The 21,077-nt window shown below is 42.4% G+C and overlaps 1 protein-coding gene across 1 annotated transcript; it reads left to right on the plus strand.

Annotated features, from left to right (window-relative positions):
• Window positions 1-17,713: 17,713 nt before the first annotated feature.
• LOC149280881 (sialic acid-binding Ig-like lectin 15) lies at window positions 17,714-20,759 on the plus strand. Its single transcript, XM_089499985.1, has 3 exons — window positions 17,714-18,116; window positions 19,112-19,497; window positions 20,667-20,759. Exons 1-3 carry the CDS (start codon window positions 17,714-17,716, stop codon window positions 20,757-20,759), a joined length of 882 nt encoding a protein of 293 aa, XP_089356111.1.
• The last annotated feature ends 318 nt before the right edge of the window (window positions 20,760-21,077 follow it).

The raw sequence follows: 21,077 nt of genomic DNA on the forward strand, positions 1-21,077 counted from the left end.
GTGGAGATACATCAGCTGAAGGACAGATACATTTCTCTGTAATTGTTATAGATAGTAAAGAGTAGAGTAAGGCCTAGATTTGTCCTCCTAAGAAGGTTTCCAAGCTTGAGTGAAGATGTTTGCAATCGGTGGTCTTCAGTAGGCATATCTCATGCGTCTCTCTCCTGTTTCCTAAAGCACATATGGACAAATCTGTCGGGTGTAAAATAATACATTTAGTACATTATATTAATATGAAAAAATTGACCACACAGTGAACGTGCCGCGGCCACATCATGCAGCCTTGTTATGAGTCTCTTTGGATGGGAAAATGCTAAGGTCCATTTTTACACGAAACCATTGTCCAACTCAACAAAACTTAATTGTTACATCTTGGAAATAACAAAACCCAATGAACGCCAAGGCCGTAGCTTAAAAAAACAGATTCAATCTATGTTGGCTTCTTTTTAGGTCCATCAAGCTGACTAGGGTTTCAAAGATCAGGCCCGTTGTCATTGAAGGATATTTCTGGATCTCAGGTTCATTACTCTGCATTGCTGTGGAATCTTTCAATAATAAGTCTCTAATTTATTGGATCCAAAGGGTGATCCAACCCATTCCTGCTTAAGTACAAGACCTTTGTCCTGAATTCAGTTAAGTGATGTATTACCCATCAGCAGGGCACTTGCTTATTGAATAATGAGTTCCAACCCAATATAAATATTGGATAATGGCAGCCCAGACTGGCCATCTGGTACAATTTGCCCACTGGGCCGTTGGTCAACAGAGCCATAAAAACGTGGCATGTGGCACTGCAAATCCAGACCTCATCCGGCAGCCAACGGCCTTAAAGTGCCAGAGCCACACTATCATCGCCAGTCTGGCCCTTTGTGTTCTGCCCTATTCAGCCAAAGTGCTGCCCCTTAAGATGTATACTACACACATAGAATTCGCCCTCGGGGTTCATTAGCAACGTTTTTTGGGGGTTTTTTTTCAGCTTTTACTTATTTTAATGAAGTCACACCTATGTTGCTTAAACTTTAAATATACTATAAATATGTATGTGAAGTAATACTATTCAATATATATATATATATATATATATATATATATATATATATATATATATATATATATATATATATATATATATATATATATATATATCTTAGAAAATATCCCCCCTCCGGCCCAAATTAGTTACTGTAACTAGCATTTAAGGAAAGGCTTTTGTGCTTTGTTCAGAACAGTGTCAATCATGTGACGATCGTGTGAAATTGAAGCATCGGGTTACATCTCTGTTTTATCTAAGGATGTTTACCGCATTGTTAAGTGTCGCTGAAAGGCAAATCTATCACGACTGAGCACAAAAATGGTTTAGGGGAAGGAAAATGTTTTACAAATCATTCTTATTTGGCTATCCAAGGCTTAAAATGTCACCTTGATTATTCTGAATCTTATGAAAACAAAGACTTTTGGAATGTTGAGCCCAAAAGTTCAAAGAGTGGAAGAAAAAAAAAATCACCCGCTGGTGCGTCAGATAAATGAGACCTAACACAATAATCTTTTTGTTTTCATAGCACCTAAAATGTGATCATTATTACCGTATTTATTGATATCTATAGCGCCGTCATATTCTGTAGCGCTGTACAATGGGTAAACAGGACGTAAGAAATAGTGCATCCCATTCCCATAGTTAACCCTCAATTCTCTTCGGCATCCAAGCAAGTTTTTTAAGTCCACTGCAGCCATATTTCCATGTTTAATGCATATTGATATCCATTTGCATGGACGCCAACGTATTTTGCTGCATGCAAATTGGTGAAGGCAATCTTCACATTTAGCTCCTCCCACAGCTGCCTCTACCGGAAGCAGGAAGCATTCCTATGTACACTTTTCCATTCACTCCCAGCTGAACTTCTGTTGAAGTCAATTGGAGGGAGCGGCAGCCAATCGCAAGTATTCAGTATTACGAGTGACTTATTGTTAGCTTGTCTGTAACTGGCTGCTGCTGGGTGATGTATTTTCATTGGGGGCTTTCATAGGCCCCTCACCACTTACCCTCCCTAAATGGTGAGGGAGGGGTCACAAGTAACGAGTGCTGTGGTTTAGGTAGTAGAGTCAGGGAGAGAGGTGGGACCCAAAGAGTGACCTCACATCATTCAGCTTCTTAACATCATGAGATCACCATGCAGGGGCTGCAATGAAACAGCATAGACTTCCATTCATAGATGGTCTTCTCCATTGGTCCACATCCAATGGACACAAGGGCAAGACAGCGGGGCTGCTCAGCAGGACATTGACCAAAAAATTATGGCTTTCCTGACGAATAAGGTTGGGAGGCATCCTATTATGTGATGGAGTTGTTGTCAATAATGATCAATATATCGGTCATTTAGAACAAGCATGGGTAAACTATGAGTTCCAGAATTTTATATATATATATATATATATATATGCACCATGCCGTGCTCACCATTCTCTAATTAAACAAATGATTGACCCAGAACTTATTTCCCAGATAAAGGAGTCCTAATCTGTAACAGAAAGCTTAATCTTATCTGGGGTGATCAAGCAAAACCTTTCCTGTTTATGTAGCAATCAGAGGATGTTCTGTATGAAGTTGTTAGGAACTTCGACTCCAATATTGAATTATTAGGTCGCTCAGTGGAGCAAGTGCTTCCAAATTCCCATCTGTTTATGTTCACTCGAAGCCATGACTTCCTTTGGAAGACTTTGATTATAAATGTTGGCTTTCAGTCAAATCAATTATCAGGCATACAGTCACCTTTGGAATGTTCTAAGCCTTTGAAAGTAAACTTGGGTTCCACCAAGTCTTAATTGAAATTACAGGTCAGATACAGGCAGACGTGGAGTGCAAAAGGGCAGCAGCAGAAAACATTTCTGATCCCATGCTTCAACCAAAAAGGGTAACAGTATTGTCAACCAATTCACCATTTTTCATTAATATAGATAGAAAAAAACATTGCAAAAATAAGATTATCCTCAATATAAAACAAGACCAGAGTCTTGGTTTCACTGGTCACAGTGGTTGGGATTGGCAGGTGGGTAGGATCGGCCCCTTCTAAATGTTCCAAAACTCTCACAAAAAAGGGCTAGATTTGGACAGGCCCCCATCACGGGTGACCCAGCAGCTCACACACAATCAGAAAGGAGCCTCCAGGAAGGTGAGGTGGTAAAGGGTACTCACCTCTCCCCTCATCCAAACAACAATGGCAGCTAACTCGCTGTCCCTCACCAAAGACAACCACCATTAGCTCTGTGGCACGTCCAAGGTCACGGACCATAAACACATCAGAGGTCAGGGGAGGACTGAGCTCAACTCGCCATCCTTCACACCAGCATCCCACTCTGTAGCTCACCAACACAGACCGGCAAGGACCCTCTACCCACCCGGTGTGACAAGAAAAGAAAGGTTAGCAAAATTAATAGGGAATGAGGGGTCACCCAGATGGCAACCTATATCCCCTTGGGACTCCCATCCCCACATTTACATACCCCAATCACAGAGTACTCACTCACACTCATACATGCTCCCTTTCAATGCAGCTACACTAACTCCCAGGGGCCTTGACCCTACCTCTGAACACACGCTCCGTGTTCTGAAGGTCATTCTGTATGATATAAATCATGTAATATTTGTATATATTTTTTTTATATGCAAATTTTCATAAGCAAGCGTTATTTTTTTGTTTTCTTCATTGAAAATGATGGTCATACGTGTGAAAATGTCTTGTTTTTTTTTTTAAAGGCATTATTTGCGCATGTGAATAATTGAGAAAATTAGAGGAAAATTACAGCTGATAAAAATGCTGAAAATCAGACAACCCTCTTACCTAAAGAATCGATTGCGAAACAATGATTTCTGAGTATTATCTATAGAGGAAAATTCCAGCTAATGAAATGAAAACAATGAGCTGGTTGTCTTCTCGGGCATTACTAGCATTTACACTTATGGATTACTCTAGAGTTGTCCCTAAACGCAGCAGTGTATTTATCGTTGACTCCATCCTACACTCAAAGCCTCCGTGCTCCCCGTTCTGTGGCCACCGTTTCACACTTCTGGGCGCCAAGATAAGATGTCACATCCATGAAGACTGGACTGGATGAAGAGCTATGGAGCCTGTAGCGGATTGACATAGTCCACCATGGTACAAATGGGCTGGTTTGCGGAGATCAGACCGTTGAGCAGCAGGCACCTGGGAGCCAGATCCCCCAATATACCGATCTGCTACTGGTTCCATGACAAAGGATCTACTGCCTCCCACCCTGGAATATTCAACTGCCTGCATGAAGATAGTTCCTGGTTACAATGTCTCAAGTCATGGATTTATGATGTCCTCTGGAAGATAAGAAGCTAGCTTTTTGACCAATTTGGTTTCAACAACTGGTGAGTTTTTAGACTCCCAACCTCATAGTTATCACGTCTGTCATATGCGCAATGTAGAAACTCATGGAACGGAACCAGTCATGTGAACATTATATATGTCCTGGGTAAAAATGGCCGATATGGCACAATATGTGAGCCCTGTTGTGATGTCAAAGCATGTCAGTGAAGCATTATTACAAAGAAAAGGATTAGGGGTAGCCTAAAATTACCATTTATTTCACAGCTCCAAAAAAAATATGAAAACATTGGCAATGTTTTTCTCGTTTATCAATAATTCAATCAGTAATAACAGTAACTGGAAGATGACCCCACTTGTATCAGTTTAGTGTTGCTACAACTGGAGCTTTTAATAGGCTTTTAATAATTATTTACAAAACACGAGCAGAGCTGCGTCGATACTTTTGTCCGTCCTAAAAGCAGATGCCGTATGGACATCATGTCTTGTGATACCGCCGTATTCTCCTGTTTTCCCCAGAATTCTTAGTGGAATTATGTAAACAAGATATGGGAAATATGCTGAGGGCAACGTGAAGAGTACATAACGTTCAAGAGACCTAATATTCAAAGAACTTAACCCTGTTAGGTAGAAAATCCTGCACATGTTTGTTAGACAAAGGACGTATACGGGATGGGGAAGAATTTTACGTTTATTTGTGTTAACTTGGCGTGTAATAGTGTCTTGGTGTGTGCGAATGCGTGTAATGTATGTATGGGTATCTCAGTCCATGTGTGTCATGGTTACAAAGCAGGATAGTCATTTAGGTTGAAAGAAAAGACAGAAATTTATCAATTTTAAACCCACCCTTTATCCAGAAGAAGGCAAACACCCCACGTTGAAGGGATTTCCAGTTGTGCCTCTAAAAGGGAGCCATTCATTGACTTAAGCATCACCCTTTCATTAAAAGTCTACAGGCTGGCATCACGACTTAGAGGCTTAGTGTGTAAAAATATTGAGTATAAAAGTTTGATTAACAGTGAATTATAGATTAATGACATAGATTAGATTTGAAGTCTTCAGCGAGAGCTGGACCTTTAGACCAGAACCAGACTTGCCTCCCACCTACACTATATGGACAAAAGTATTGGGACACTTGACCATTGCACCAATATGGACTTTGGAGACAACGCATTCTAAATACCCAAAGGTGTTTGATGGGGTTGTGTGGCTACATCTCAAGTGTTTAATTGATGAAGGAGCAAGGTGCACTGCCCTGTTCTTTAGTTTTTCATCTATACATCTTAACCTGCCTGTTGAATCCAAGCTATGCATATCTACTGTAATTGAAGGGCTGGCCATGGGATGGGGGTAGGCATGAGGATTATTGCCCCTCCTGAGTCACTCTTGTGGCCTTTAGGTCTTCAGTCTTTAGGATGAGACTGGATGGTACACATTGGGCATTGTTGTCTTCCAAATGTGGTTTGGGCCACCTTATTACTGGGCTGCCTTGCCGGAATTTCCCCCAAGACTGAATTTTGTTGGCCATTTGGACTGCACTGACCTTGATCACCATGTCTGCCTGTATCTGTTTGCCGTCTACAGATCAGTACTAATCATACCCCACCCATGCCGGCCTGAAAACCCAAGCTACAAAAACATTGGAAAATATGTAGATACATTTGTTTCACAATCAAAAGGAACTATTTTTATACAGCATTGTTTTGCATTAAAAAACAACAGTGGAAAACAAGATGATTTTTTTTATGACTACAGGAAGGTCAGCATTAGAGGCAGTCGATACGTCTAGGAAACAATAAATTAATTAGGGTTTCAATATTTCCTAGTTTAGAACACATCATACCGAATTTAAATGATACCTATCTTAGAAGCTGAAAGGTGTTGCATTACAAGGCGAGGTCAACAAGAACCCCGTACTCACCTTATGTGCCGCTCCAGCAGTACATCGGCTAATGTGCGGCTAACAACTAGATATCCCCGGCCACGCGCTACGTAACATACGAACATAACATGTAGCCTGTCATAATGTGTAGCCTTAAAGTGCCAAGGTCTCCTCCTTATCCCAAGTCCGGCCCTGGCAAGAACTATGGTAAAATTGCTATTATCATCTTTCTTGGATAAAGTATCGATTTTTTAGTGAGTGACTTGTAGTGCCTATAGGGCAGTTACTGAAATGGTCACCACACACATTGTGCCCATGCTCCAGCCACTGCTGTCCATTCTCTACCCCTGCTGTCCATTCTCCACCCCTGCTGTCCAGTCTCTGCCCCTGCTGCCAGGGCTGGCCTTACCATGGAGCAGAGTGGGGCAACTGCTCCAGACGGCGCTTTTGAAGGGGCCGCCCCAAGCCATTTTTTTTTTTAAGTGGAAGAGAGAGAGGGGCGCTGAGTGGTTTTTGCTTACCAAGTTGTCAGCACCCACTCGGCGCCCCTCTCTGTCCTCTGCGAGCCCTCTAGCTCGGTGCCGGCTTGTAATGTTGAGCGCCGGAAGATGACGTCATTTCCGGCGCTCAGCATTACAGGCCGGCACCGAGACCAAGCAGGGAGACTCGCCACAGGACTGCTGAAAGGTAAGTACAGGGGGGGGTAAGGGTAGATAATAGGGAGGGGGGATAGGGTAGATAATAGGGAGGGAGAGGAAGGGTAGATAATGGGGGGGGCGGCATTTTAAACTTCGCCCCAGGCGGCATTATGTCTTGGGCCGGCCCTGCCTGCTGCCCATTCTTCACCCCTGCTGCCCATTCTCTGCCCCTGCTGTCCATTCTCCGCCCCTGCTGCCCATTCTTCACCCCTGCTGCCCATTCTCCACCCCTTCTGCCCATTCTCCACCCCTTCTGCCCATTCTCTGGCCCTGCTGTCCATTCTCTACCCCTGCTGCCCATTCTCCATCCACTTCTGCCGGTGTACCATATACTCTTAGCACGCTAACCCAACATGCTGCCCAGAAAGAAATGTACTTGTTGTATTTGATGTTCAAGGTATTTAAAAAATCCCCCCCCCCCAAAAAAAAGCATATCATCCGATAGAAAGAACTTAGTTAACCCAGTAGTTTAAAATTCCTGGTCTCTGATGTGTGCAAAATAATTCTGACAAAGGAAACAGAGCCTTTGTCTTGATTACCTTTGGGTGATATTCTGTAGCATGATCACGGGATCAGCTGGAGTCACGCGGGTATCACATGAGTTGTTGCGCCGTCTGTGTCCCCGTTAGGTAACCAACACCAATGCATTTTCGGTACATCTTGGTCTATTTTAGTTACTGCAGTAGAGACGTGGCTATATTGTCAAAACCCTGCTGACACAGCATAAAAGTATCTGCCATTCATCATTTAGTTGATGTTTTGTTTTTCTTGACAGGCCCATCGTCGAGATAGGGCTTGTGAAGGAACACCAAACATTTACCCCGCTGTGAACCCAAATAATGGAGACCACACAGATATGATGGAAAATAATTGTCCACAGCTTTATTATAAACCATAACAGAATAAATATATATTAACATATATATATATGATAAACATATATACAACATACCAAACAATAAGTCATTGTCCACAAAAAATAACACACAATATAACCGTCACACATTCCCCACATATCAACACATAGACAATGACCCCCAAATTATAACACATAAACCTCACCATACCAGTGAGGTGCACACTAACACCAAACCAACAGTAGGGGCATACCGAGATACCCCTACCACCCCAGGTTCTGAGCCACAGACCAGCTCGAAACCTACCAAACGAACCAACCATACCAACCAGACAACCGTAACCAACCAAAACATCCCCATTCTACCCCCCACCTAACCAATCCAGCCCCGCCGCTGTGACCAAGCAAAGCCGAAAAGGAAAAAAAACGAAAAACAGGGAGGGAGGGTGGGTGGGACAAAAACAGGTAAGTTGCTCAAATTAATTGTGACAGGATCTAAAATGTCCGCCCATTTATACCACTCACTAAAAAAGCCCACCCATCAGAACTACCACCAATCATAACCATTAAAAACCCCTAGGGCCCTCCTCCTAGCTCTGTCAAGGCCTGTTCCGCTAAGCTGCGCAGCTCCTCTGGCTACATTTTGGATGATTCATTTTAAAGGGACACTCCAGACGTTACACCCACTTTAATGCATAGTATAGCTGAAATAATATCCTTCCATAAGCATTTGCCCGTTTCCCCCACCCCTCCAGCAGTTTCGCATGCTGGAGATATGTTTGGCTGTCTCCTTCCATGTGATATTTTCGCCACCAGTCAGCTCCCGCACTGGCTTGGCCAACGTTGCACGTGTGTATGGAAAGCGCTCGTATTGATTTCAATGGGGACCACTTGACAAGCGCATAGTTGAGATTGTGCCCAGGAAGACCGTACCCCATACCCAATAATGACACACACACTTTATTTGGGTGCAAATATATTTTCCACAGCTTTATTAAATTATACAATATTTAAAATACTAGTCACTGTAAAAACAAGCCAACCTGGTTAGAACATAAATAACAGTTTTCCTTTTTATTAACACTGACAATGACCTCCCATAACAAATACATTAACCGTATAACAATGGCACCAACACATACCAGGTGCCTCCACATTAACACATTGACCACAATAGGGGTATACCAAGACACCCTACAAAGCAGTTAAGTGACCGTTTACAAAATGGTTGCCACTTATATACCTTGATAATAACCCCACCCATAACAACATTGAACCAATTAAATTAAATCACTCCTTATGCACACCACCTAGCTCTGTCAAGGCCCACTCCACCTAAGCTGCGCTGTTCCATGGGCTTCATTCCTGCCACTGATTGACCGGTCACAAAAATGTTTCTCTCGTCTCACAGAGAGAAAGAGTAAAATAAAAAAGTGTTATTTTGTTTTTAACAAAATATAAAAAAAATAGCAATAAATTAAAAAAAAAAAACAACACAGTGAGCTCAGTGATGTCATTGGCATAAGATCCTTAAAAGAGAACAGTGCAAAAAATAAAAAAATATATAATAATAATAATAACAAAACAATTACATCCCATTGCCCCTGCACTACATGTAAAAATTATAACTCCCCAAACACCGTTAACCACCCCCAAATCCCTTGAGCCAGAAGTATTAAAAATACCATCCTGTAGGTTACTATGTAAGGGATGGATGTGGCCCCCTAGGACATAAAATTTGTACGTGGGATATGACCGTAATCAGAGTTTGTTGCTGAACATAAATCCGGTCATTGTTCCTCAGGGGCGTCTACAAATTCTAAGAAAATAGCAAAAATAAATAAATAAATAAGGATTCAAAGGGGTTAAAGTTGCAAGCAAGGCCCCGTTACCTAATATATTGGTCTGTCTTAGTTTTGTCAGACCCTTTGAATGTAGGGACTTAATAAGCGCTGCGGACATTGTTGGCGCTATATAAATATATGATAATAAAAATAAAAATAATAATAAATAAAAATAATAATAATAATAAAAAATAAACATTAAAATTTAAATAATAATAATAATAATAAAGCCTTGACTATAAGAGTAGAAGGAATGCTGGGAGGTCTAGTCGTACACCGGGCTCTACGATCTGCAGCGTATCCATAGTAATTGGAGGTCTGTCCTAGAGGCCCCCCGACATTTCACTGCTTCTTCGCGAACGTGCGTGGGCCTTGCGGCCGGCAAATCGATTAGAGGTGGAAAACATCTTGATATCCCTTACGAAAAAATTACTGCAGTTTTTCTGAAGTAATACTGCTGTTTTTTGGACATGAAAAAACTGCAATACTGCACATTTACTGCAGTTGTACTGCATTTGTACTTCACTGTACTGCAGTTGTACTGCAGTTATTTTTGTACGGAAGTACAAATGCAATAAAGCTGCAGTACATTGAATTACAACTGTAGGTTTGCAATATAAAAAAAAAAGTGCAGTAAATGTGCAGTAATACTGCAGTACAGTGAAGTACAAATGCAGTACAACTGCAGTAAAAGTGCAGTATTGCAGTTTTTTCATGTCCAAAAAACAGCAGTATTACTTCAGAAAAACTGCAGTAATTTTTCGTAAGGGATAGTAAACAGAAACATAAAAACGGGTGATTTATGCAGACATGAAATTGTACAGCGCCGCCGCCAATAGCAGGTGTGAGGTATTAGCTTACAGAAGGGGTTTTTTCCCTCTACAACTGATAATTGAATTATAAATCTTTATCTAACGATAATTACAATAAGTATTTACGAGGATTATGTATGCAGTGGATGATTTATAAGAAAGGGAACAGCGGGCTGTTGGTAGCTGTGATTTGTTGTGCCGGATAATCCACAAGTGATGAAGTTTTCATATTCTACTGAATATATGGTGCTATCAAAAACATAAAAACTAAAAGAAAAAAGGGGCACTAGGGAGTAGTCTTGACTGGGATCCTATTTGATCTAAAATGGGCCTTGATGCTCATATCTGGGAACATCCAGACTACTCCATGCCCTCCATTTTCAGGATGCGGGTAGAGGGTCCCGCCAACGCTGGTGGGCGGTCCGCTAATGCCAGTGGATGGTCCCCTGTGGGCAGTACCACTGTAAATGATGGGCGGTCCCGCTGTTATTAGTGGACGGGCTACTGATGATGGTGGGCGGTCCTGATGATGTCATAGATGCCCCCGCACACACGTTAAACCCCCATTCCTCATTTTGAAAAAAAAGTTTAAATAAAAAGAAACGATGAAATTAATTAAATGATATAAGAAATGCATTTTTTTTTTTCTATTTACACATAGGAAAAAAATAGGCCGAGGAGCTCTTGTACACTACAACCCCCATCATCCCCCAGCAAGAACGGCGACAAAGGATCGTAGCCATCAAAAAAAGGTTCACTGGAGTTGCAAAAAGATTGGCATACTTGTGGAAATGTGTATTTTCTACCTATATTTTGGGGTTTTAGCGCAATTATGGGGTTAACCCCTTGTTATGTGTGCAAATCCTGTGATGCTGTGTACTGTCACCTGTATGGGGTAAACATACAATCTACATGTACGTACAACCAAGTGGTTAAGGGTTTTAAAGAAAATTATTTACTTTCTCCCATAATTATTTAGTTTTCCCCCCAGAAGGGTTACTCCCATCACTACAGGCCAGCACACAGAGAGGATCTTTCATCTCCACTCAGTATTTTGCTTCTTTCATACTTTTTTAGTACACAACCTTTTTCAATAGTGAAAAATAATATATATTTTGTTTCATTATTTTTATATTTTTATTTATTCCGGCTTTATTATATGCAAAACACAACAGAAACGATCTAGGAACTCGTATATCTTGTTCCGTGAAACTGTTATTCTTTCTGGTTATCTGATAAGGAGGGTCTTTAAACAGGAACTAAAAAAAAAAAAAAAAACAAGAAAAAAAATCCCCGATCTCCGGTAATTTTCCACAACTTGACCTGCACTTTCGATGATTACCGGATTTTTAATGACTAATTTAATCACGAATTTTAATTTTTACAAATATATATATATGTGATGTTCACACAAATGCAACGAGCGAGGTGACATCTCAATTACTTACTGATACATTGTGCACGGCCCTTCTTCCAGGAGGACCATGTTTGGCCCTGTACGTTGATCTCCTGCAAACTCACAGCTTAGTGAATAAGCCCTTGATCTTGACCACCTTCCTTATTAGAGCCTTAGCAGCTTCTAAAGTCAACTCAACGTGGGCCCACCAATATCTCCATTGATCCAAAATCCCATTGCCGTGAACGGGAACTAGTCTAGGGAGAAAAAATACATAAATAACCTTCACACGGTTGGTTGATGCTACAAAGTCAGCTTTTTACAAATTAGAAATCTGCCGTTACCCAAAAGCCAAATCTATAGGAGACGCTGTGGCTTCTAGATGACCCCAAACCGACCACCAGCTGCAACCACTCTGTGAATTTGCCTTTCCTATTCTCCTTTTTCGTGTCTTCTTGTCTAAATTGAGCAGTTCTAAACCCAATCTCCAGCAGCATCTGTGCTTTTGCTAGTTTCACATCCAGGTAAAACAGCCCCCGCTGATCTTCAGGACGCGTCTAGTGGCCAACTCAACAGTGCGGATGCCCATGGTGACGCGGGACACGGCATGAGATAAACTATTGATTTTATTTCGGGAAACAAAAATATGTTTAGTATCATCATGTTACCCCAAAACCCTTTTGGGACATTCAGATACTTGCCTAGAGCACCTGCACGCCCCTTGCTCTGATTTGTTTTGCCTTTAAAAGGCCCGTTATGTTATTAAATTGGCAATTTCTTGTGGAAGATGGTAGCCATAAGGCTAGTAAAATGCATAGGGTAAGAGTCAGGAGCAGATTCTATTCTACCCAACTTTATCCTGAGCCAGCGGAGTAAATGGGGCTGTTTCTGAATATTTTCCCAGTACAAACTGCTTCTTTTAGTATTATTATCATTTGTATTAGGAGAGTTTACCCTCCAACTCATAGGTGTCCACTGTAAGGGAGCAAAAAAGGGCACTTTTTCCCCTTTGTAATTGACAATGCCCCTCTAGTATGCCTACATCCCACCCCTTGGATGGGGATAAACATATGCACCCCTGGAAATGTTTCTGTAGATGTCTGTGCTCCTACCATCTCTGCTTCCTGCCAGATCATTGGGTTCCTTTGGGTTCTGATCCAGCGTTCCTCTAAAACTAAGTTCCTCTGTCCCTGAAGTTCTCGTCTTGTCCTGGGTTATTGATTTTGGCAGGTCTGACTTCACTCTGTGTCCTGGTTGTGCTGCTCCCGATACTCGTGACTCTAACCTGATCTCGATTGCCTGATCCCGCTGGTGTATCATCTCCCTGTCTGCTTGTATGTCTCCTGGTCTCCTGACCTTGGCCTGTCCCTGGGCCCATAGGGTGCAGCTGGACCATTAACCCAAAGAGAAAAGAAAGATGCCATGACTGATGTTCATTGTGAAAAAAAAGTGGCCCCAGCATTTATTGACTTAAAACAAAAGGTAGCAGATAACATCAAATAGAATACTATGATATGAACATATTGCACCACATTTGTCCCAGATAAACAACATAATCAACCAAAAAGTCTGATTCTAACCGGCCCTGACCACCAGCTGCAACCACTCCAGTTCAGCTGCCCCACCCGACCCATAGATACCCCTCTGGCCCAAAGGAGGTTTATCACCATCCCTCTTCCTCAGTATATAGACTCTGCACCATCTTTTTACCAATAAAATAGAATCAAATATTACCATTTATGAGGGTTAGGGCAGGATTATGATCTATTGTAACCACTTTGTGCCGCTGCCATTGGCCACCTTGCGCATCATTGTGTGATGGTGTTTTTGGTTACTTTTGGGTCACCTTCTGTTACTCTGCTGCGCCATCTTGTGGACATTGCATTATTACAGCTCGATACCTGATGCCTTTTTTCAATGGACCAACCTCTACAGCAGGGGTGGGCAATTAATTTTCCCATGGGGCCACATGAGAAATTGGAATGGTTTTAGAGGGCCAGACCTCTACAAACTACAAACTCCGAAGCCTTGTCCATTTTGTTAACTTATGTGCTGTTTAATAAAGTTATTCAAGCCTACGTCATTGGTAGAGGTGCTTGAATAAGTAAGGCCTGAATAACTATTAGCACAGCACAGAAGTGAACAAAATGAACAAGGCTTCGGAGTGCATACCGTATTTTTCGCTCTATAAGACGCACCTGCTGATAAGACGCACCTAGATTTTAGAGGAGAAAAAAAAGGAAAAAATATTTTGAGCTAAAAAATGGGCTAAAATATTTATTACAATAACTGAATAAGCTATGAACACAGTAAGACACACGCAGTAAGACACACACAGACACAGTAAGACACACACAGACACAGTGAGACACACACAGACACAGTGAGACACACACAGACACAGTAAGACACACACAGACACAGTGAGACACACACAGACACAGTGAGACACACACAGACACAGTAAGATACACACAGACACAGTGAGACACACACAGACACAGTAAGACACACACAGACACAGTGAGACACACACAGACACAGTAAGACACACACAGACACAGTAAGACACACACAGACACAGTGAGACACACACAGACACAGTAAGACACACACAGACACAGTAAGACACACACAGACACAGTGAGACACACACAGACACAGTAAGACACACACAGACACAGTGAGACACACACAGACACAGTAAGACACACACAGACACAGTAAGACACACACAGACACAGTGAGACACACACAGACACAGTAAGATACACACAGACACAGTAAGACACACACACACAAACACAGTAAGACACACACACACAGTAAGACCTCCCTCCCTAACCCCCCTTCTCAGTATCTCCCCTCTAACTCCCTAACCCCCCCTTCTCAGTATCTCCCCTCTAACTCCCTAACCCCCCCTTCTCAGGATCTCCCCCCCCGCCCCGGTCACTTACGTTAAACTCCTGTGTTGGAAGCGTGAGGCGTTTGTCTCGGGTGCCGGCGCTTCACTGCTGATCGCCGGCGTCTGACGTCATATGCCGGCGCCCAGCGTAAAGCGCCGGCACCCGAGACAAACGCTTCCAACACAGGAGTTTAAGGTAAGTGACCGGGGCGGGGGGGGACACCGGACTCATTGGTGAGTCACCAGGACACTCTTTGCGGGCCGGTCCGAGCTATTCAGCGGGCCGGATGTGGCCCGCGGGCCGTGCTTTGCCCAGGTCTGCTCTACAGAGTAAGACGTAGAGGTCTTCTCCAATAACCCAACCACTTAAACATGTTCCAATTACTAACACTTAACACCTAACACCAAACTCATCCAACCATGTCTTTATGGAGCTGGCTCTGTGCGCTGGGGAATATCCAACAAACCCCGATTCTTCCATCTGACTTCCAGATAGTGAAGCGTGATTCATCACTCCAGAGAACACAGAGCCCAGTGGCGGTGGCTTTACACGACTCCCGCCAATGCTTGGCATTGTGCACAGTGATCTTCAGCCGTGGAAACCCATTTCATGAAGCTCCTGACACACAGTGCTTGCGCTGATGTTGATTATATTGCTGGTGTCTGTCTATAGGGGTTGGCTGCCCTTGTGATTTATTTTATACAACTGCTGCACCTAAACTCAATAATTAGGGGCGTCCAGATACGTTTGGTCATATAGTGTAGATTGTAAGCTCATTGAGCAGGGCCCTCCTCACCGTTTGTTATGTGATGCATAGGTCCTGTTTACCTATACATCCAAGATAAAGGGCAGTTTTTTCTAATTTTTCCCCAAGAAATCCAAGCCAGTAAATGTTACAGAAACAAAATATTTCTTTAACCCCCTTACCCTTTAATTACATGTATCCAGTAGATGTGGCTCTACATACATGTAGATTGGACATGCAGACCATGTAGGTCACAATGCAGTTTAGGCGCACTTAGGAAGGGGTTAAATTACATTCATCATGCCAAAAATATCGGCGGAGGAAAAGTCCGCATACCGCAAGTATGTCAGCCTTCCGATCGTTTAGCTGAGGGTCATAGGAGTTTTAATCTACAAAAGATCTTTTTTGTATTAAAAAAAATGCATTTAAATAAAAAAAATTGTCCTTGCGTCTTCATTTTCTTTTTTTTAAATTAATGTCTTTTGGTTTGGAGGGGCACCTGTGACATCACAATTCCTGATCTCTGCATAATGTTTTTTTTTACGAGCATTCCACAGGACCGCCAGACTGTAGAGATATCAGACAGGCGGCCAGTGCGATCTTAGAGGGTACAAATCACATAAATTCAGGTCGTGACCGCAGCATACAAGATGTTGGAAGGCTGTTTTTTAAAGATCGTATCTGTTCTCATCGGCTGCTCCTCGGACATCTTTGTTATGTCAACAAAAGACAAATAACACATGGCGGATTTACAACAGATTTTTACAAAATGGGCCGGTATCTGGCATTCCTTTTCTTTTTATCCATTCCCAATTAATTACGCGATTGAGAAATCAACGTCTGATTATTCTAAAATGTATCAAAAAAACCCCAAAATGGAACATTATTAAAATGTATCGACTCGTCCTCCGCGTACCTACCTAGTAACTACCTAGTAACTAACAACGTAGCGGATAAACAATTCAGTAATTAGATTATTTTGTAAGTGACGCTCCAGCCATCATACACACTCATGATATGAGTGTGAGTGGCCCCTTTAAATTTCCATGAGGTCCCCATTGCAAATTCATAGATTCTGCAGAGTCGCCCCATATTCTCCCCCCTTTGCCCAACCACCCACTATTTGGCTTGGGCGAGATGTGTTTGGCTGATGCCACATGATACACTTACTAGTCTGCTCCAGCGCTGGCATGCACTTCAATAGGAGAACTTTTTCTTGCCACTGATTGACTGCTGGGGCTGCAGCTTCTCCTAAAGGTAAGTTTTTTTGTTGTTTTTTTTTTAACCATTTTAAAGAACGCGCGTGACCCCTTTAACAGCGTCTTCCTCAAAAAAGCTAAAAAAAAACAATGAATAACTGGAAAAAAAGTATCCATCGCTTTAAACAAAATGTTTGAGTCATTTTAACGTGTTCCTCACACTTCCCCTTTCGGGTGTGGAGCGAAGCTGTGGGTCTTCATTACTCGTTTATTTATTTACTGTATTAAAAATGACTATATCGGGTCTTCTATTTGCCGTCTTTATCTATGCCCTTCAAAACGGTGAGTTTATGGTTTTAATCCTGCGATTTAATTTTGGATAATATATGAAGATGGAGGAGAGAAGAGAGGGGTGGGGGGGGGGACATTTAAATACATAAATAATAAAGTACAGGAGAGAAGTTTATTTCAAAGAAGGAGAAAAGTTACAACGAGAGACCTTAATCAATTCTCGGTTCCTCGTACGTCTGGATATCTCATCTGTAGCGGGGATTAGAGACTTTCTACCGCTCTGTTGGGAATTCTAGATCTACAGTTGAGGGACCCTCTAAGCTGGTTGAGCAGGACGTTAATCTACGATCCGTGGTGTCTGGGGTACGGGACGCAGACGATTCATGGTTAAGAGGCTATAAGAGACTAAAAAAAGTAAGAAGATGGAGTAGAATCCTGTAAAGAGGAAATTAGGTACGCGTGACTTCCGAAATTTAGTGGAAGGGTGGTGCAGTGCTTAGATATCCATAGACTGTGCTGGCAGATCGGCCCCATCCGGCCCCCGTCTTTCCTGCTGTAAAGACTCCAACCTTAATCAGTCGTTGGTCTCGTCTTAGATTCAGGAGCCGTATGCCTATCCCATGCATGTTTAATTCCCTCACTGTATTACCCTCTACCACTTCTACTGGGAGGCTGTACAGCCCTATCAGATACTTTTAACCCTTTAGACCTTAAAGTAACCTTTATACTTTTGCGTTTATGAGCATTTTTCTTCTAGCAGTTAATGGAAACTCGTGGAGCTTTCATGTATCTAAGGAGGTCACTGGAGAGATTGGCAAGACAGCGGCTTTGCCTTGTGTGTTCACTCATCCCCACAAGACCCACGATGGTGCGATGACCGTCATCTGGAGAATCAAACAACCTTACGACGGCACGGTGGTCTTCAAGTGCGTGAGTAACGCCAGCCACGAACCCTGTAAACCAACCATCAACTACATGAACAAGTTCAAATTGCTGGGGGACCCCCGTCACAATGACATTTCCATTAGCATCGAGAACCTGACTTGGGCTGACAACAACAGGTACTATTGTAGAGTTGAGTTGTCCAACGGTCGTCATGACAAGTACGAAGCGAAATCTGGAACAAGACTCCAATTATCAGGTAAAGGTAACCATAGCAATAAAGTCATTTTGAATATGACCATCCCCAAAGATGTTCTTTTTAACTAAAAATTCTAGAAAAGCTGCACCTAGAAGGAAGCTCTCCACCTGTGGTGGAACCAATACTCCCAAGATGCTCAATGGACATAGACAAAATGGTACTGACATGCAGTGGCTTATGCTCATACCTGCAGGGGGGGAGGGGTAAGGAGGGTGCCAGAGAAGCATGGGCCTGGTGACCGAGGAGTCCAGCGGGGTCGGGAAACTCATGTAAGGTAAGAGGTTAGAAGGAATAGGAGAGCCAGGGAAGGAAAAGTGTTTGAGCTACATAAATGATGAGAGGGATAGAGTGATTGTGTATGTATGTTTGTATGTGTAAGTGCATGGTGTTAGAGTGGATGTGTGTGTGTGTATGTGTGTGTGTATGGTCATAGAGTTAGTGCGTGTGGATGTGTGTTACTGTATGGAGGTAGAGTGTGTATATTAGTGTATTGTGTTAGCATTTGTGAGATGATATGGTGTTACCATACGTTAGTGTATGCTATTAGAACGTGTGCGGTGTTAGCATGAGTGTGTGTGGTTGAATGAGGTAGGAAACTGAGAGAGGGGGCAGGGTTATTCATGGTGTATAGCTAATGCCAACGAGATTTAAAAGTGTTGGGGAGTAGGCAGAAAGCGCAGGTCTGATTTCCAGGGCCTCTGTGGCCCTAGGTTTATTAAGACATCTCTACATCATTTCCTTTCCTTGTAGCCAATAAACTGTTTGACGGAGTCCGCTTTGGCACATTCCTCAAAAGGTGTCAGCCCCACTTTTAGGACCCAATCCTATGTCTCCCTTTTTTCCTCCCCTGATGCCCCTTCTTTTGTAGGAGCTCGGGGTATGAGGGTATCACAGGTATAAAACCATCAAGAAATCCAACCGCAGCATCTAATTTCTCACCTTTCATGAAACTAACACAATAACTTATGACGCCTACTTTATTTTGTGCTTTAAAGCTCCCCCAAGGATCCTCAATATCACAGTGGGGTTTGACCACTTCCGTGGCTACCACGCGGTGTGCGTGGCCGAGGGAGAGCCAGCTCCATCTTTACACTGGACCGACCCGGTTAACAGCCACCAAGACGCGGCCGTTACTAAGGAGATTCTAAGGCATCACGTGGCAACAGAACTTCATTATCTCAACCACGACGGGAAATACACGTGTTCGGCTACCAATGCCCACGGCAAAGCCGAGGGCTCTGTGTATTTCTTTAAATTCCGCGCGGGAGGCGGTAGCCGCGTGGTGCTCGCAGTAGTCTGGACTGCCCTTGGAGTCAAGTTATTGGTGGTGTTCGCGTTGCTGTGTGTATTGGCCTTTTACAGCAAAGGTGAGTGTTTCATGGCAAAGCTAATATTAATATTTTATTATTATTTTTTATTTAATATTTTAATAAAGTCGTCTAAGGGTATTATGGCAAAACAGTGGTTTGTAGGGGCGTACAGGGTTAATTATAATTCCAATATACCGGTCACATTATGTGTTTTCTTAAATAAAATGTAGCGCTGCGGAATCTGATGGCGGTATATAAAACAATAAATAATAATAATACTAATAATAATAATAAAGTGGAAATAACAGTTATGGATATTATTAAAAAATATTATTATAAAAAATTTAAAATAAGTCTTTTTTTTTTAATGCCCAGCATATAAATTATATTCAGACATATTTTCATTTCCCCCCCCAAACAGGTAGCATGAAGTCATTAGCCGTATCGTCACCGTAAGTACCACAAAGTCAGTCAACTAACACTTAATTTCCCTTAAACCTGTCTTTTTATCCTCCTTTTTTTTCTTTTTACTCTCTCTTCGCTTTCATCCTAACTTTTTCCTCATCTTATATATTTTCCCACCACCATTTGAATGCCAAAGCGGGGGTAATTTGGAGATTACCCGGGAACTCTCCAGGGCAGGCTACCCAGAGCTCTGCTGGGGCCGGCTATGCATTGGGTGGGGCTATCGCTGGCCAGCCTTAAGTGGGCAGGTAGTGGGCGTGGCCTGGAGAAACAGAAAACCGATCCGGAGACCCAGGGAAGCAGGCAGGGCTTCCCTCAGAGACTCCGGGTCAAACCCAGAAAGCTCCCAGGTAGGGATGGAAGCAGGAGCTGGAGGACAGACCAGCTTGAGAAGGGGACTGTTGGAGAATGGGAGTAAAATAGGTAGGAAAGCAGGAGGAATGCAGGTAAAATAAGCTGGAATGGGTTGGGATACCGGTAAGCCCCTCGAATAAACATATGGTGCTATATAGAGGAAAATCCATCCCTATGGACCCTACGTATATGTTATCATTGCATTTTTTCTGTTAGAAACTGTAAGTACCCTGGAAACAATCAGAAAATACTTAAAACATAATTAGAATTTTCTTTAAAAAAAAATGTGACTAGTTTCAACCTATGTTGATTTTCCAGTATGTGCACGATGCTCGAAGCCCGTTCCTTTTTGTTGCATCACTAAACCCGTAATAATAATAATAATGTTCTCTCTCTTTTGTGTTGTTTTTCTTCACACCAGACGTGCCCAAGAGTCCACGTACGAAAACTACCGACAAAGAGAACAGTGAAGCCAGTGGATCACGTAGAGAGCCGTAAAGGATTCAGACCGTGATGTTGTGAACATCAAAGCATGCGGTGTATGTGGAATAAAAGAAAAAGGAGGTTGGATATAAAATGAATGTTAAGCAAACTTTGCTGTGGTCTTTTTTCTGGTAGGAACAGCTATACCATAACTTGGTCAAAACATATAAAATATGCATAAACATACACAGTGGTAATATAGTATCTTTGGTTGAAAAAAAGACACAAGCTCATCAAAGCTCAATCCGTTATATATCCCTGTATATTCCTCATATTACCGTATTTGCTCGATAATAAGACGACCCTGATTATAAGACGACCCCCCAAATCTGAATATTAATTTAGGAAA

Source organism: Sceloporus occidentalis, unplaced genomic scaffold, assembly GCF_023333645.1.
Source record: "Sceloporus occidentalis isolate IW3139 unplaced genomic scaffold, rSceOcc1.0.p SCAF_144, whole genome shotgun sequence".
NCBI classification, from domain to species: Eukaryota; Metazoa; Chordata; class Lepidosauria; order Squamata; family Phrynosomatidae; genus Sceloporus; species Sceloporus occidentalis.

What these genes read in the sequence shown, in the direction of transcription:
- LOC149280881 (XM_089499985.1), top strand. Translation starts at nt 17,714, where the DNA reads ATGAGCATTTTTCTTCTAGCAGTTAATGGAAACTCGTGGAGCTTTCAT. An exon ending in AACAAGACTCCAATTATCAG is followed by an intron (nt 18,117 to 19,111) that starts GTAAAGGTAACC and finishes TGTGCTTTAAAG; the next exon opens with CTCCCCCAAGGATCCTCAAT. An exon ending in GCAAAGGTGAGTGTTTCATG is followed by an intron (nt 19,498 to 20,666) that starts GCAAAGCTAATA and finishes TCTTCACACCAG; the next exon opens with ACGTGCCCAAGAGTCCACGT.